The sequence below is a fragment of the Carassius carassius genome, chromosome 14, assembly GCF_963082965.1.
Source record: "Carassius carassius chromosome 14, fCarCar2.1, whole genome shotgun sequence".
Lineage (NCBI taxonomy): Eukaryota > Metazoa > Chordata > Actinopteri > Cypriniformes > Cyprinidae > Carassius > Carassius carassius.
This window is the reverse complement of record NC_081768.1, coordinates 29,407,360-29,426,411: the sequence shown is the minus strand read 5'-3', so window position 1 is coordinate 29,426,411 and position 19,052 is coordinate 29,407,360. Positions and strand designations below refer to the sequence as shown.

The 19,052-nt window shown below is 39.1% G+C and overlaps 1 protein-coding gene across 1 annotated transcript in view; it reads right to left on the bottom strand.

Moving 5' to 3' along the window:
* Positions 1 to 648: 648 nt before the first annotated feature.
* The window catches only part of hcrtr2 (hypocretin (orexin) receptor 2), a 92,253-nt gene continuing 73,849 nt past the window's right edge, over positions 649 to 19,052 (bottom strand). The window contains exons 6-7 of the mRNA XM_059566823.1: positions 2,002 to 2,123; positions 649 to 994 (exon numbers count right to left, since the gene is read on the bottom strand). Of these exons, the coding sequence (XP_059422806.1) occupies positions 825 to 994; positions 2,002 to 2,123 (292 nt within the window). The 3' untranslated portion in view covers positions 649 to 824. The remainder of the gene's footprint in view (positions 995 to 2,001; positions 2,124 to 19,052) is intronic.

The window sequence follows — 19,052 nt, the reverse complement described above, 5'->3', positions numbered from 1 at the left end:
AATGTCATAAGTAGCAGCACATGTTTTGAATAAATTACACAAGACCTCAAAGCAAGCACCTGAGAGATTACAAAATCCTAAATCGTTCAATGCCCTGCTGTTCACCTGTCTGTGCTTGTGATGTGTACCACACTTGAACAAAGATTCATTATTGTGCCATTGTTCTGTTTTATGGCTCTGTAATCATCTGACAAATAATAGTCACGACAGCAAGCGCTCCAGGCTTCCAGACTCAACAAGCAAACACTCAGAGCAAATAATTACTGCTGGACTGTGCAAAATGTCAAAACAACTCCGTTAGAAATAAATGCAAACACCACACAGCACAGATGCTTAATACTGGAAATAAAAACAGACATTTATCTGCAAGCATATAACTATAGAAATATACACTAAGTGAACAATCAAAATGCTGTCCTGAAGTTTTTGTTTGTTTGTTTGTTTTTTGATGTTCTTGAGTACCTGACTGAGACTAAACTAGAGTGAACTGTACCTGAAAAGATGTCAAGATGTGTTTCAGACCCAATATCATATGTGTTATCAGTTATCATCTCTGTGGATTAAGCGGTACATCACCTATATATCTTGGCATCATACAAGGCGAAAAAAAAAAAAATTCTACTGGAGGTTCATGTGCACTTACTTACGTTAGACACAATGTAGTTTTCCAAAACTGTGGGTAATTCACAAGGGCTAATAGGTCTGTTCAATCCTTCTATCTGTAAGTCTTGCATATGGCATGTCTGTGTTCTTCTAGTCAGCGGTGGTGACTTGTGAAGTGGCAGTCCGCAGGATTAACTCAGCAAACCCTTCTCATGATGGAGCTACACAGCCTGGTCAGATATCCTGGAGATGTTGTCAAAGTTGTTTACTTGGGTAGACATGGATTTGCGGCTATCTGTGCTGGTTCTTGCTCTGACTCTCTCCTGGTGTGTCTCATCTGTATCGGAACAATGACAGATGAACGCTGCTTTGAACTCCTCTCGAAATTTACCTGCATGGAAATATATTTAGGATTTGATATGAAATGTCAAATTAACCTTAAGCCTTTCATAATCCATTTAAATCCATTTCTTCACAGATAAGTGAGCACAGGCTGTGGATTAAACTGCGTCCAACGCCATTCCCAAATGGACATCAGTTAGAACACCCACACTTGTGTACACAGTGTAAACTAATGCTACTTAATTAACATTATTTTATTTACATTCACAACTGTGATCACTGACAGGTTCATGTGGCCTTTGGGTATGCCTATATAAGCCAGAACAAACGGCAGAACGATAAAGGACAGAAAGAGCAACCTGGAAATGCCTCTAGTCATGTCAGTACATCATCTAATTTTTATTTATTTATTTATTTATGCACTGAACATTGTACTTTTAGGAGTAGAACAGTTTATCATTGGGGCATTATGACAAAAAATATTATTTTGATTAGAAAACAAACAAAACAAAAACATCAGCAACTCTTTTCAGACCTTTCAAATTCAAACCTAATTGGTGGGATTAAATGTATTAATTCATCTTCAGTAGGCACACTAAATCTGTTCTAAATGATTTCTAAAGCGTCCTTGACCAGGTAATGAAATACTCAGTATTATCAAACCTGTGCACAAAGAGAATACTGCAGTGCTAATGAAGAAATAATTAGCGTGCTGGATGGAAGAAAAAAGGTGCAGGATGTAACTGGAGGGAAAAGGCATTTCAAAGCTTTGAAGTTCTCTGTGTGTTTGCAGGCTGGCTAGGGAATGAAAGATGCGATGCCTTAGTGTGACCAGCAGATGGAGGAAATGACATGTAGCGCAGTTGTTCTCAACTCTGGTCATCCATATGTATTTCTTATTTGACACACCCAGATCAATTCACACATTTCTCTGCTGACATGATGATGATTTCCATCTGGTGTGTGAAGAAGAAAGACACTCAAAATTGCTTTGTGTCTCCAAAACAAGAATTGTGGTGGAACATATGATGTAGCGGAAAGGTGTCAAATACTCACCACTGAGAAAATTGTAGATAATTGGATTGGCGGCACTGTTGGCGTATATAAGCCAGTGTGAGAAGGTGAACCAGGCATAGACACTCTCTCTGTTGTCTGTGTTCTTAAAAGCACCAAATACTCTACAGACAGGTGGACAAAAACATAAAAAACACCATTAAAACAAGGCAGTGTAAATAGAGCATTTATTATAGATCTGAGGCTTTCAAATGCATTTCGGACCCTCCTCTGAAAGACCTTAAAAGGAGCAGATTTTTATAGGCATGCTATTACAGCCTTCAGTTCATTCAAATACATACCTTCTGCAAAGCATCTTAAAGTAGTGTGTGTGTGTGGGTATTTCAAAAGCTTTACTAGACCAGAATTCATTGTAGATATAGATACTTGGTTTGAACAGAATTCAGAGTACAAAGGGCTGCACAATTAACAGATGTTATCTGAGCAGCCTTAGAGAACATTTTGCCTCACATCACTCAGAACAATGTATTAAATCACTATAATAACTACCACTTTTACACTAGTTTTTACATTTCTGTCAACTTTCATTCCACTACGTTTCCATTAATAAATGCTCATGTGTAAACAAGTGTTACACTTGTATTATTTCATTTTCCATTCAAGTTAATCCAGTATATCATCTTCGATAATATGGTAAGTGTTGTTTTAATGAAGTGCAATCTGATATTACAGAGTTTATCATGACAAAACACAGAGGACGTGCATACGCTATGATTTAGTCTATTCAAATGCATTTAGAATCAACAAAAATTCAAGGCATTCAAAATTGTAAACTGAAAAAATGTATTTTATGTTGATTTTATACAACTTTAAAGTTAGCATTAAGTGTTTTGCATCTCTGAACAACACAAGGGATGGTTGGGATCTTTTTTTTTTAATTCCTGAATGAATCAGCCATTTGAATGAATCGATTGAATCTCAATGACTCATTAAGAGTTACTTACTGATAAAACAATATATAAAACCTGATGATTACATGAATGATGAAACATGAGCCACATCCAAAAGGTAAAGGGGGAGGTGTTGCTACAATTTATACAAATATTTATCAGATCTAGATTTAATACTGTCAAATGGAATTGTTGATGGTTGATGGTGTTGAAATTATGCAGCCAAGCGATGATATCACAGATCATTATCTAGTCTCGTGTAAACTTAATTTAGCTAAAACTGTAAATTATACTCCTTTTTACAAGTATGGTAGAACCATAACTTCTACCACAAAATACATCTTGGTAACTAATCTTTCCTGATTTATCTCAATTCCTTGGCATATCCAAAACCTCAGAACAGCTTGATGTAACAGTAACAATGGACTCTCTCTTTTCTAACATTTTAGATACAGTTGCTCCTTTATGCCTTAAGGAAGATTAAGGAAAACAGTCTGACACCACGGTATAATGAGCACACTCACACCCTAAAGAGAGCAGCCCGGAAAATGAAGCGCAACTGGAGGAAAACAAAACTAGAGGTATTTCGAATTGCTTGGCGGGAAAGTACACTTTCCTACATAAAAACATTAAAAACTGCTAGATCTGATTATTTAACATGACCCCAGATATTTTTTCAATACAGTGGCTAAATAAACAAAAAATAAAGCAACAACAGGTGTTGACATTTCCCAACAGCACAGCACTAATGACTTTATGAACTACTTTACTTCTAAGATCGATACTATTAGAGATAAAATTGTAACCATGCAGCCGTCAGCTACAGTATCACATCAGACAGTGCACTATAGATCCCCTGAGGAACAGTTCCACTCATGCTCTACTTTAGGAGAGGAAGAATTGTATAAACTTGTTAAATCATCTAAACCAACAACATGTATATTAGACCCTATTCCATCTAAGCTCCTAAAAGGTGCTTCCAAAATGTCCCCCAAAGAACTAGTTAATTACAGACTGATCTTGAATCTTTCTTTTTTTGTCCAAAATATGCATCAGAAAGGGTAGTATCCTCACAATTATATTCCTTCTTAGAGAAAAATGGTATCTGTTTCCAGAGGATTTATAGTCAGGATTTAAACCATATCATAGTACTGAGACTGCTCTCCTTAGAGTTACAAATGATCTGCTCTTATCATCTAATCGTGGTTGTATCTCTCTATTAGTGCTACTGGATATTAAATGCTGCATTCAACACTAATGACCACAACATTCTCTTGAATAGACTAGAAAACTTTGCTGGCATTAATGGAAGTGCATTAGCATGGGTCAAATCATACTTATCTGACCGCCATCAATTCATTGCAGTGAATGAAGAGGTATCATATTGATCACAAGCGCAGTATGGAGTACCTCAAGGCTCAGTACTAGGACAGTTACTTTTAACACTTTACATGTTACCCTTGGGAGATATCATCAGGAGCACGGTGTTAGCTTTCACTGTTATGCTGATGATACTTAGCTCTATATTTCTTCCGAGGCCCGGAGAACCATACCAATTTGAAAAATTAACAGAATGCATAGTCAATATAAAAACCATGATGAGGAGTAATTCTTACTGCTAAATTCTGAAAAAAAAAAAAAAAACTGAGGTGTTAATCATAGGACCTAAAAACTTAGAATGCAGTCTATGTCTGGATGGCTGCTCTGTCAATTCTGTCATCAGTTAGGTACCTAGGTGTGTTATTTGATAGCAATCTTTCCTTTGAAAGCCACATTTCTAGCATTTGTAAAACTGCATTTTTCCATCTCAAAAAAATATCTAAATCCTCAATGTAAAATGCAGAAACGTTAATTCATGCGTTCATGACCTCAAGGTTAAATTATTGTTATGCTTTATTGGGTGGTTGTTCTGCATGCTTAATAAACAAACTACAGCTAGTCCAAATGCAGCATATATAGTTCTTACTAGAACCAGGATGTACATCATATTAGCCTGGTTCTGTCAACTCTGCACTGGCTCCCTGTCAAATATTTTATATATTTTAAAATCTTGCTTATTACTTTATGAAGCCCTGAACGGTTTAGCACCACAGTACTTGAACGAGCTATTATTCCTCCACTTCCGCTGCATTCTCAAAACTCTTGCAATTTGATAATACCGTGAATATCAAAATCAACTGCGGGTTGCAGATCCTTTTCCTACTTAGCTCCCAAACTCTGAAATAACCTACCTAACATTGTTCAGGAGGCAGACACACTCTGTCAGTTTAAATCTAGATTAAAGACCCACCTCTGTAACCTGGGTTACACATAACACACTAACAGATTTTTAATATTCAAATCCTGTGCAGCTCCTGCCAATTCTCTCAGGGGGGCAAATGTTTGCTCGATTAATGAGAATAGACCACCTATTCAATTGATAAATTGACGACTAGTTAAACATGTAAAGGGATCTGAAGTTTAGTATTAATAGTATTAATTAAAAATAAACTGACATTAGGAATCAATGTCTCGTTCTCCTTGTTTCTATATGTGTGTAAACACAATTCAGCAGCAAATGAAGACTGATGCCAGGATGTGGTTTTTCCAAAAAAACGTTTTACTTCGATTTCAGTTTAATAAGAAATAATTGAAGTCACACAAATCACTGTTTAAACAACTCACTTATATTACACTGCTCTTTCGTGTTTTTTCACCTTCTCCGAGAGATGATGCATTTTGGTGACACCTGTAGTTGTCCATGATTTGTCCGTCAAGCTCTCGCGATGGAACAGCTACTGCGCAGCATATTAGCCTTTTTCTCAGCTCATACCACATTCTCGAAAATCCTCATTTATACGACTTCCCGCCCCTTGTAGATACTTGTTTGATGTTTAAATTTCATCTTGGTTGTCCTAATTCTTTAATTGCCAATTTATTCTTATTGCTACGATGAATTAATGGCATTTCTTTCAATGACATGATAGAATTAATCTGCGCTTAGGTAACGTTCGCTGCGATGTCGATCAATTTCAGCTGACAAATGCATAGCTGTCCCCGTCTCCGTGTTTTTTTTTTTTTTCACAATTGATAAAAATTAAACTAGTTTTTAATATTTTCTTGTTAAAATTCAAAATTGTTTTTAAATATTTTTGGATGACCCTGTTCCCACCAGTCGTTGCACAAGTTAAGGTTACGCACGATAACAGAACTCCACCCCTCCCGGAACTCATTGAGATTGCATTGCAGTGCCTGCAGTTCGAAAAAAAAAAGATCTTTGAATGTAAGTCTATGAGAGCACTCAGGGCGATTCTCAGTTTGACAGAAATTACCCAAAAAGGGGCGGTACTACACAAAACGTGACTCGACGCTGATCGGACTGTTTAGAAGCAGCACAAACAGTCTAGAATAATGAAAGCTAGCGTAACAATGTGGTTGAATGTAAAAGAAGAAAAAAAATCCTTCCTTTGGTGGTGCATCGCCCAATCACCCTAATAGAGAGAACACCACTGTTCAAATCCATCTGACTTTCCTGCAGCCTGGAATTGAACTGCTGTTTTTTTCTGGTCAGAGGAGAACTGGCCCCCCGACTGAGCCTTGTTTCTCCCAATGTTTTTTCTCCATTCTCTCAAAGATGGAGTTTTGGTTCCCTTTCAGTCGGTCCATTCGACATTACGTCAGAAAGAGACTGACGAATGGGGTCTCGCCCGAGAGCCCAATCACCTTCAAGTGGTAACAAAATGAGCCAATGGTACACAGTGTACCTTGGTTTGCGGGATTTGCACCATGAGCTCCGCCCTGCTGTGTGGGTAAATAAGGAGCAGCGCAAGCAACTCACATTCAAGCTTTCGCTTTGGAGCCGAGCACATCTCCTGCTGGTTTCACCGGAGTGTTTACAAAGCAAGTCAGCTGGTGTTGGTGTGATGGCCTGATTCAGCGGTTTGTCAAGAGCTTCCTGCCTTCTGCTCCCATGTTCCCCTGACACTTCAGCACCACTGAAAGAGCTTCTAAAAGAGTTTGGGTTGTGTTTGCGTCTTTTTAAAGATGTCATTCCGCCCGTGTGTTTCTGGCTGTGGTTGATATATGGCTCCTGTGACAGCCAGAATTGCTGTATCATGTGTCTGGGCTTTCAGCACGCTGAGACTGCGTTCGTGGATGACTCATGTTCTCATTGCAGGGACATGACAATGTCAGAGTTAAGATTGAGACTTGATTACTTTAAAAGGTATAGAGTCCCCTCTGCCACACCCCATTCTAGCTCCTCTTCTCTTAAGAGGGCTACTTCGGTTGGTGGCCAGAGTGATTGTAGGGTTACAATGTGGGCTTCCCAGACAAGCCAGCCTCCTCGGACCCTTCGGGGCTCAGGAGGAAGACCAGATGTCGATCACTGCATCACATTGCGGGCTTGAGTCCTTGGGAGATGAGGATTCAGCTGCGTTGCCTCCCACGGGAATTGCAGCGTTGCCCGAGTCTGATCCCGAGCTGATGGCCGTGCTTTCCTGGGCAGCTGAGAACATCGATTTAGGCTGGCGTCTGTACTATCTCTGCCATCATTAATTACGTCACTTCCTGTTTGTTGGTGGCGTCTATACTGCGTTTGAGCTCCATCACTATATTCTTTTTATTTACTATTTTTATCTTAAAAATCTATTTTATACACCATCATTTCCTTTTATATAACATCTGAATATATCCTCTATTGTATTCTACAACAAAAACAATCAGAGCGCCTCATTATCACTAGTTTTATCTTGATTTCCTGGGTCCGCTATCAACTTATAGCCCGTTAGCATCAGCAAGCGTGGTTGCTGCTGACTGCGCTTACATTGCTAATACTCCATTCACACACATTACCATTGCTGTACTCACTGTTACTTGCTTTAATGGCGGATGAATGTCTACCTTTGATTGCAGGTGAGGACACGTTCAATGCAGCTTGAGCTGGCAGGCCCAGCTGAGAGAGTGGAGAGCCACGTTGGAATCATCCCGGGCTAAGGCTCACAAGTCCGGGGTAAGTATACAGTGTGCTGTTAACAGTCCCACCACGTCTACTCCATCTGTTTCTCTCTACAGGCCCGGTGCACCCAGCACACAATCTTCCCAGATGTCCTTCACTCCGGCGCCGGGACACCACGGACCCTGGGTGCATCCACAGCGGAGGACGCGAGCCAAGCCCCGGGCGACGACTTCTCCCCCTCCGTTAATGACACCACGCTGCGGCAAACGGAGACGCTGAAGAGGAACTTCAGGAGCCTGATCGAGACGGTTTGCAGCACAATGCCCGCGGCGATGATCATCGTGTCAGGACCACTGCCCACGTATCGACGAGGACACAAAAGGTTCAGTAGACTTGTTGCTTTTAAATTAATGGTTGTTGTCATGGTGTAAAGAACAGAAACTACTATTTGTTAATAACTGGAATCTTTTCTTGGAGCGTCCTAGGCTGTTTTGCGCTGATGGCCTGCACCCCAGCAGAGTCGGAGCGGAGCTGCTCTCTGACAACATCTCCAGGACACTGCGCTCCATGTGACTAGTAAGACAACTCTCTAATAACTATTATGATGACTTTTGATCCACCCGCTTAAATGATAAAAGTACTTGCGCTGTACAATCTATTAAGACTGAATCTGTTCCACGAACAGCGAGGTCAAAATATAAATTTAATGTAGTATCTAGAAAAAAATCTTATCGTGATTAAACCAGAAACATGTAAAGTAAATGAACAAAAACTATTTTTAAAGTTTGAAAAAAAAAAAAAAAAATCAAGGCTCATGCAGCAGCTAGAGTCCTTACCAGGTCAAGAAAATATGATCATATTACCCCAATTTTACAGTCCCTGCACTGGCTACCTATTAAGTTCCGTATCAGTTTCAAATTATCATTACTTACCTATAAGGCCCTAAATGGTTTAGCTCCTGCGGACCTAACTAGCCTTCTACCACATTACAATCCATCACGCTCCCTAAGGTCGCAAAACGCTGGACTTTTGGTAGTTCCTAGGATAGCAAAGTCCACTAAAGGAGGTAGAGCTTTTTCACATTTGCCTCCCAAACTCTGGAATAGCCTTCCGGATAATGTTCGGGGTTCAGACACACTCTCTCTGTTTAAATCTAGATTAAAAACGAATCTCTTTCACCAAGCATTCGAATAATGCATCTTAAATTGTGAGTGTAGTTGCATCTGATGAAATGCGCATTCTTATTCTTTAGCTTGGGTTAAACTAATTAATTTTACTTTGTTGGATCAGCAGCTATGCTAATGATGTCGCTATTTGAATCTGCACTTTTGAGGGTAGTAAATGACCTCTTACTATCCACAGACTCTGGTAACTGTACTATTCTTCTATTTCTGGACTTAAGTGCGGCTTTTGATACTGTGGATCATCGTATCTTGTTAAAGAGATTGGACATTGAAGTTGGCATTCGTGATGGTGCACTAGATTGGTTTGCATCATATCTCGCAAACAGGTATTTTTTGGTGGAAATTGGAGAATTTTCATCAAGCTCAGTTCCTGTCACTTGTGGGGTGCCCCAGGGCTCAATTCTGGGTCCAACCTTATTTTCCTTATACTTACTCCCTCTTTGTTCCATTTTTGAGGCCTATAAAGTTTCATATCACATTTATGCCGATGACACTCAGCTCTATTTTCTATTATCATACTCTAGATTTAATACTGTCACATGGAATTGATGTTGATAGTGTTGAAATTATTCAACCAAGTGATGATATCTCAGATCATTTTTTAGTTCTGTACAAACTTCATATAGCCAAAATTGTAAATTCTACTTCTTGTTACAAGTATGGAAGAACCATCACTTCTACCACAAAAGACTGCTTTTTAAGTTATCTTCCTGATGTATCCAAATTCCTTAGCATATCCAAAACCTGCGAAAACGGTGCGATAGAGTCGATCCATCCAGCCGACATGAAGTCCGGCTTTTACAGCCCCTACTTCATAGTACCCAAGAAAACAGGTAGGTTATGGCCAATCCTGGACTTGAGTGCCTTGAACTGAGCTCTTCATAGACTTCTGTTCAAGATACTAAAGCCCAAGTGCATTTTCAAATGCGTTCGTCCGTTGGATTGGTTTTCAACAATCAACCTGAATCAACCTTGGTTCTTTGTAGGGCTGTCAACGAATATTCTAAATTCTAATTTTAGTTAGCATACCATTCGACCACTAGCAACATGTTCGACCACTAGTCTCAAAAATGTGCACCCAAATGAGCATGGCATAATGTGTGGAACTCCAGCTAAACAGTCACGTCTTGACACTTAACTTTACTTTGCATCGCCCGCCGCAAGCACTTTGTCTGCAACACGACAAGAGGCCATAACGGATAAAATAATTTCGTTCATTTTTAAGGACATGAGACCGATCAGTATCGCGGATGGGGCACGCTTCGGGGAGTTCTGTCAAGCAATGGATCCGAGGTTTGATTATTTATCGTTTCATGTCAAGGAAAAGTTCCATGTTTACCACAGCACAGCTCACTCAGAGCATTCAATGTCAGTTCTATATGCTGTAAAACTTCAATTAATATTAATAATATTTGTTTCAATCACTGAATGAAGCCTGCTATATTTGGGACAACAGTCGCGATTTGTTTGTTCATTTAAACCATTATGCGCAGAGAACGTGAGGGTCTGCAGTCTTGGCCATTAGTTGATTTCCTTGTTTTTGTGTAGGTAATACGTTGTCATATACAGTATGTTTAAACTTAAATAGACTATCTATACAAGTAAGTATGTCTCTTTGTATTATTTTTGCCTGTTATTGACGTAATGCGCGTCATTGACAACATGCGCAACCAGATGTTCGAATAGTTCGAATATTCGTGTATTTTTTAGAGGGAATATTCGAATGTCAATTTTGAGCAATTTTGACAGCCCTAGTTCTTTGGCAGCTTACAAACGAGCGAGTCAATTTGAAGGCAAGAGAGCGGTTCCACTGAAACTGTTTCAGAGGCTCCTGGGGCATATGGCATCCACAGGGGCAGTCATACAGCTCGGGTTGTTTTATATGAGACTGTTCAGCACTGGCTTCACTACCGAGTCTTGAGATGGGCATGGCAACAGGGCACGCGAGTGACCATCACTCCGGCCTGCCACCCAACCTTCACCCCATGGTTGGACCTCTCGTTTCTACGGGCTGACGTTCCCCTAGAACCTGTGTCCAGACATTTTGTTGTGTCAACAGAAGCCTCTGCCACGGGCTGGGGTGTCATATGCAATGGGCATTCTGCGTCAGGTTCCTGGACATGACCCCGACTTCAGTGGCATGTCAATTGCCTCGAGTTGCTAGCAGTACGGCTTGCTCTGCACCGCTTCAGGGCCCTACTGAAGGACAAGCACGTTCTGGTCTGTCTTGACAACACTGCGACCTCTTGGGACCTTGCAGTGGTTCTATCTGCACTGCAGAGGGCTCCCTTCTAACCCTTGCTCTCAGTAGAGCTAAAGTTTTTATCATTGAAAACTGTGCTCCTGATTGCTTTGGCTTCGGTTAAGAGGGTCAGGGACCTGCAGGCATTTTCAGTTGACGAAGCGTGCCTGGAATTCGGGCCGGCCATCTCTCACATTATCTGGAGAACCCGGCCTGGATATGTGCCCAAAGTTCCCACCACTCCCTTTAGAGATCATGTGGTGAACTTGCAAGCACTGCCCCCGGAGGAGGGAGACCCAGCCCTGGCGCTGCTCTGTCCAGTACATGCGCTCCACACTTACGTAGACAGAACTCAGTGCCTCAGGACCTCAGACCAGCTCTTTGTTTTTTTATGGAGGCCAGCAGATAAGCAAAGCCTGTCTCCAAGCAGAGGTTATCCCACTGGATAATGGATGCTATTGTCCTGGTTTATCAGGTTCAAGATCCGCCATGCCACAGTAAGTCTCTTGGTAGCGTGTGTCTTTCCCTTGGCAAGCACCTTGCCAGCTCTGTCGTTGAAACTTCCACCCTGCGGGCTGGGAACCTCAGAGTTTATGTGTATCACCACCTCATGGTTGATACCTGCCTTTGTAAGTCCTCCTACGAGCAGGCAGCCTGCTAGCATACGTCCAGCTGGAAAATGCTACCCAGTGCATTCTGTGTCAAGTATAGGCCCTCATTCGTGCTGGCCTCACGACAGGGTGCTATCACTCACACGGGTCACTGGAAGACAGTCATGTGGCATTTTGTAACGAACCCCTTTCGTCAGTCTCTTTATGACGTAATGTCGAACATGACCGACTGAAAAGGAATGTCTAGGTTAGTATGTAACCTTCGTTCCCTGAATGAGGGAATGGAGACGTGACGTCCCTTTGCACAGCCGGGTCACTGGGCTCGGCTCCTGAGTGAAGACTTGAATGAGAGTTGCTTGTGCTGCCCCTTATATACCCACACAGTGGTTCGGAGCTCACAATGCTAATCCCGCAGACCAAGGTACACTGTGTACCATTGGCTCGTTTTGTTACCACTCTAAGGTGATTCGAGTGACGTCTCTTTCTAACGAAGGTGATTTGAGTTAAGTCTCTTTCTGACATAACGAGGGTTACATATGTAACCTAGATGTTCCTTGCTGCTCTTGCCTCTGGCTTGCTTAGTTAGGGACACTTAACCCTCTGGAGTCGATTCACGCATAGGTGTGCTGTCTGCAGGCTTGTTCTGCGGTGATCTTCATTTAGACACGATTCATTAAAATGAACTGTAATACTCAGTGAATACTCAACGAAGAGACATAATAGATAAATCTATAGAAAGATTGAAATGTCTACTTTTAAACTAAACAAGTGCTACCAAAAACATATATTCTGTGATAAAGTAATCCATATGAAAACAATGCAATGTCCAGTCTTCCACGTCTCCCTTCACTATATCTAATGTGACCACGCCCACGCGCTGAACACGCTATTGAGATTATAATGTTTCACTTGAGCACGTGGCTTGTAAACACCTATACAACAGAAAACAAAGCAAATATACTGTTCTTCAAGTTTTTTAATTTTACTGATTTCTTTGCTATGAGAGGAATAAGACATAATTCACCCGAAGATGATGAGATGAGGATTACATCAGGATTTGAGTTTTGGATTTCCTCAGAAAAAACAATGAAGCGCTTTATTCAGCAGAGATCATAAACATGAGTAAGTCTCTTTTTATTTATTGATATACTTTTATTTGGTTTCACATAATGTGTTAACCACTCCTATTTACTCTATATATAAATAATATTGATCGTAATGTTCAAAATGTAAATTTTAAATATTACGCTGATGATACAGTTATATATAGTTCAGCAGCCACACCCAATCTGGCTCTTTCTCAGTTACAGCTTGCATTTGATATTGTTAAGCGTAACTTATTTGAATTGAAATGTTCAATAAATTTAATGTAGTATCTAGAAAAAAATCTTATCGTGATTAAACCAGAAACATGTAAAGTAAATGAACAAAAACTATTTTTAAAGTTTGAAAAAAAAAAAAAAAAATCAAGGCTCATGTTGTTTTCTAAATCAAAATCAATCCCCCATAATAATCTTCTGCCTATTACTATGTCCCAAGGTTCAGAAATTGAATTTGTGCCTCAGTATAGGTATCTGGGGATTTTATTGGTTGCCCCTCTCTCCTTTGGCCCTCATGTTCAGCAACTGGTGAAAAGATTGAAAGTGAAATTGGGTTTTTACTTCAGAATCAAATCCTGTCTTTCCTTTGAGGCAAAAAAGAGGCTTGTTGCAGCCACTTTTATGTCTGTACTGGACTACGGTGATGTTATATATATGCATGCACCTTCAAAGAGTTTACATGCTTTAGACACTGTTTATCATGGTGCACTGAGGTTCATAACAAATCTTAAAACCCTCACTCATCATTGTGTGTTGTATGCACAGGTTGGCTGGTCTATGTTGTCCATTCGAAGACAAAAACACTGGCATGTTTTTATTTATAAATCTATCCTGGGTTTACTTCCGTCCTATCTTTGTACATACATCTGTAAAAGGTATGCTTGTAGCTATAGCCTCCGGTCACAGGATATATTTTTACTGTCTGTTCCAGTGGTACGTACGGAGTTGGGGAAAAAAAAAACATTTAAATTTGCTGCTCCCTCTGCCTGGAATTCTTTGCAAAGTATATTGAAACTGAAGGAACTGGTTTCGTTATACACTTTTAAAGTAGTTTTAAATGATTTGGAGAATGAAACATCGGGTTGTAGATGTTTCAGCTAGTTATGTATTGATATTGAAATTATAATAATAATAATTTCACTAGTTTACTTGTTCCAAACTATAATTCCTGACTACATGTTGTATCAAGTGAAACATTGTTTCAATAATAAGTTTCAATAACAATTTACACTATACCATTAAAAAGCTTGATGTAAATAATATAAATGTAACAAATAAATGTAAATATAACAAATGTAACAAACAATGCTGTTATTTCAATTTATCCAAAAAAAAAAAAAAAAAACGGGAAAAATTTTTCCCAGCTCTTTTCCACATTAATAATAATAATAAAATGTATAATAATAATAATAATAATAACAATAAATGTTTTTTTTTGGTTTGTTTGTTTATTTTATTTAATTTTATTTCTTTTTGTAGAAAATCAGTGTGTGACTGGAGCAATGATGCTAACAGCTTTGAAAGCCAGCTTTGATTGTTCATAATAAACTGTTTAACTGCACTTGCAAGTGAGTATTCAATTATTTTGTGGCATAATTATATATGTTTTAAATAAACTACAAACATAAAAATATATACATTTATTTTGTCCTCACATTCTTTCTTGTAACTCTTCCCTCTCAGTCACACTGAATGGCTCATTATGCAGCTCATTATGCGGGCCTTTGTCTTCTCAGGTGTAAATCACAATGATATATGTGATAGTTGACGCCTACTCGCATATGATTTTTACAAACAAAAGGTGTCTTAGAACATTTCAATAAATATATTGTTTTCTGTGAGTGAGTTAACAAGATGATTTTCACATAATTTAGAAATAAAAAAATCAAGGCTCATGCAGCAGCTAGAGTCCTTACCAGGTCAAGAAAATATGATCATATTACCCCAATTTTACAGTCCCTGCACTGGCTACCTATTAAGTTCCGTATCAGTTTCAAATTATCATTACTTACCTATAAGGCCCTAAATGGTTTAGCTCCTGCGGACCTAACTAGCCTTCTACCACGCTACAATCCATCACGCTCCCTAATGTCACAAAACGCTGGACTTTTGGTAGTTCCTAGGATAGCAAAGTCCACTAAAGGAGATAGAGCTTTTTCACATTTGGCTCCCAAACTCTGGAATAGCCTTCCTGATAATGTTCGGGGTTCAGACACACTCTCTCTGTTTAAATCTAGATTAAAAACGCATCTCTTTCACCAAGCATTTGAATAATGTATCTTAAATTGTGAGTGTACAATTTCATTGATTGCACATTTCATTGATGTGCATTCTTTTTCTTTAGCTTGGGTTAAACTAATTAATTTTACTTTGTTGGAACAGCAGCTATGCTAATGATGTCTCTATTTGTTTCTATGTTTACATCCCGTGGTAACTAGGATTTACACAAGCTCCAGTCTGGATCCAGAACACCTGAGAAGAGATGATGCTGACCCTCAGAGGACCTCAGATGATGCTAACCCTGAATCAACAACAGAACTAACAAATATTGCTACAAGTGTGACTGCATCATATAATAATTATAAATTATTAATAATATTAATAATGTTCATCATCTGGCTGACTACGTCTTGTATTAATTTTTCTACAAATCCTGTCATACGTGCACAAACTGACAGTCACCACTTATAAGCTATTACTAAATATTGTAGAAACATAATTTTCTGTAAAGTTGCCTTGTAACGATTTGTATTGTAAAAAGCGATATACAAATAAACTTGAATTGAATTGAATTCCATATTGTTAAAAGCCTATATAAATAAAGGTGACTTTACTATCAGTGTAAGTACTGAGGGCCCTGATAGGACACAAGAAATAAAGCCTTTCTTGCCAAATGGCAGAGGAGAAACTTCTTGGAGGATGCCAAGTTGGATGAACGAAGATGGCACCCTTGGAATGTAACCTGACCTCAGGTGGAGTATCACTTTAACCAGTCCAGGGGCAAAATCCATATAAAGCCTGCAAATCTCCTACTCTCTTATGTGAAACTAAAGCCAACAACAGAGACAATTTAAGGGTTAGAAACATCTCTGAAGCTGACTCTAAAGGCTCAAATGGAGCACATGATAACTTTTCCAGGACTATAGAAAGATCTTAGGGAAAAACCCACAGCCTGCAAATAGGTCTAAGGAGGAAATAATATACAAAGGGATGCCTCCTCAAACAGGCTTCATTGATGTGACTGTGGCAAGCAGAAATTGCAGCCACATACATTTTAAGTGTGGCGGGTGATAAACCTGAAGAAAACCTGCACTTATGTAAAAGATGCCACTTTATATCATACAGATTTATGGTGGAGGGAGCTCTAGCCTTTAGAATGGTCTCAACAACCTCAATTGGGAGTCTGCAATTTATGAACTAGTACCCCTCAGGGCACAAATCTATAGCTTTCATATTTCGGACTAAAAGTGGTTGAGTGCATCCAGGAGGGATGTGTCGTCATCACAGGCCTGAGGTGGGGGCTTGTAGTCAGTGATGGTCTGAATGGCTTGACACAGGCTCCGTGTGTCTCTGCTGTGAAGTGTTTGTTGATATTTTGAGCATATGACCATTTTGCATTTTTGATGCCACAGGACAGATTGGCTCTTGCTGTTTTGAGGGCTGCTTTGTCTCCTGATCTGAATGCTTCATCTCTGGTCTTTAGCAGCCCATGAACCTCTGCTGTCATTTCACGGCTTCTGGTTTGCACATGTGTGTGATGGTCCTGGTGAGTTTGACATCATCATTCCACTTTTTGATATAAGCATTCAAAGTATCAGTGTACTCCTGCAGGTCTGTGTGATGGTGTAGCAGACTGCTGAAAGCAGTCCTGTAGTGTTGAGGTAGCATTATCAGGCCAAATTGTGATGAGTTTTTGAACTGGTTTGGCGAGTTTTAGAAGTGTTCTGTATGCTGGAATTAGCAAAACAAAGATGTGATCCGAGTACCTGAGGTGGTGGCAGGTTACAGCCTTTTGCATGCATTCTTTTCTGTTGTACATGCATTCTTTTCTGTTGTGTTGACAAATTCCCGGGTGTGTTTTCCCCTTGTTGCAAATGTCACATGTTGGTAGAACTTTGAAAAAAAGTGTCTTTAAGTGTCTCCTTGGCGTTTGCACAAGGTGGAATGTGAACTTCAACAATAACAATGTCCGTGAACTCCCACTGTAGATAGAACGGTCGACACTTCACAAACAAACTCCACTAGCAATGAACAGTGTTTTGTCCCTACCACAGAGGGCGAACGTATGAGAGATGGAATTGCTGGTCTAGTGGGGTTAGCCCTTAGCCTAGCTTTTGTGCCTTCAGCCTTGCCACACTTCTGTCCCCTCTCACACCGCCAGCATCGCCGTTTTGTGCAGGTAGCATCAACAGGCGAGGCCGCAGTCTCAGGTTTCCGCTTCAGCAGCAGACAGAGGCCTTTTAGCTGCTCAGTAGTCACCGGCGAAAGCTGATTTTTGTACAAACTGTCAATTTCCTGAAGGCTCTGTCGATCATAGATAGATGTTTCTGAGTGTTTATCTTATTATTTAGCGATGAGGTGAGACTGTTCAAAGATGAGGAATTGAGACTAACAGACATAAAAACACCGTTATTGGGACCCGGATTAGCCGCTGCATCTGACCACGCCACCATCTTGGATCTTTGCATATCGTTATTCCTAAATAAGTAACAAGTAATACGTTTTTTTATGGAAATGCCACAAAATTCAGACAAGTTACTGGGTCTTTCTTTTAAAGCAAGCGATTCACCTTTTTCTTTTTATGTTTTTTGCTAAGCTTGATACTAAATAGAATTAATGAAGACACTCAAGAGGCACTTTTAAATATTTTATGTATTTTAGAAAAATTGCCGTATCATCTGATAACTGGGAATATTTAATCAAATTTTTGGCCAACTGGATACCTTGAAATGGATTGATTTAAATATGAAGATACAATACTTGCATGACCGATAAAAATAACAGAGGAGTTAATGAATCTCCTTGTTTAACACCTCCACCTATATTAAATCTAAGAGTGGTCTTGAAGGGTAGTTTAACAGAGCTATTGCAATCATTATATAATGTTCGAACTGCACAGATAAAGTTGTTGCCAAGACCAAGAAGTCGAGAATTTCAAATAAAAAAAGTGTGGTTTACAGTACTGCATGCTTTATAATAATCTATTTAAAAATTGTATTTATCATAATTAAACAAAAATAATTGTAGTCAATAAAATATTAATCGAATATTATTGCCAATATATCTACCATGTAAGAAGCCAGATTGACAATAATCTATAATTTCATTTAAAAATAACTTTAATCGACTTGCAGATATATGTGAAAGCAATTTAGTATCCTTATTTATTACAGTTATAGTTCTCCAGTTTTCTATATTTAATGGGTCTTGACCTGACTTAGGAATCAATGTAATAAATCCCTGTAACATAGCTGGCAACATTACTTCATTTCGCTAAATTTCTTTGAAGACATGTAAGAGAAACTCTGAGATATCTTCTTTGAACTCTTTATGAAATTCACAGATCATCCCATCGTTTCCTGGTGCTTTATTATTTTTAAGCTTTTCAATGCTTTTATAAATTCTTTCAAGAGTTATGTGTTGATCACATATATATTTAGAATGATGATATATATTTTTTTGCATTTTTGAGTAAATCTAGAAAAAAAGCAACATAACCTATATTATCATTTTGGGCATATAACTTTTCATTAAAAGTAACAACATTGTTAATCTTGAGTTTCATTAAAGAGGAAAAATCAAAAAAGAAATTCTATCAAGATTGAAATAATTAATGGAATTCATTTCACCTTTTTCTAAACACTTTCTCCTTGACCTTATAAACTCACTCTTAGCTTTATATTCATAGATTTTATTTCCTGTAATTTTATTAAAAGATTTTTATCTTGTTCACTTTCTATTTGTTTGTCTTATATATATTCATTATTTTCCCTTCCGAAAAGGAACTCCACGCTGCGTCCTCTACAGGGCACTTGAGGAACGCCTCCAGCGTGACCGGTGTCTGAAGCAT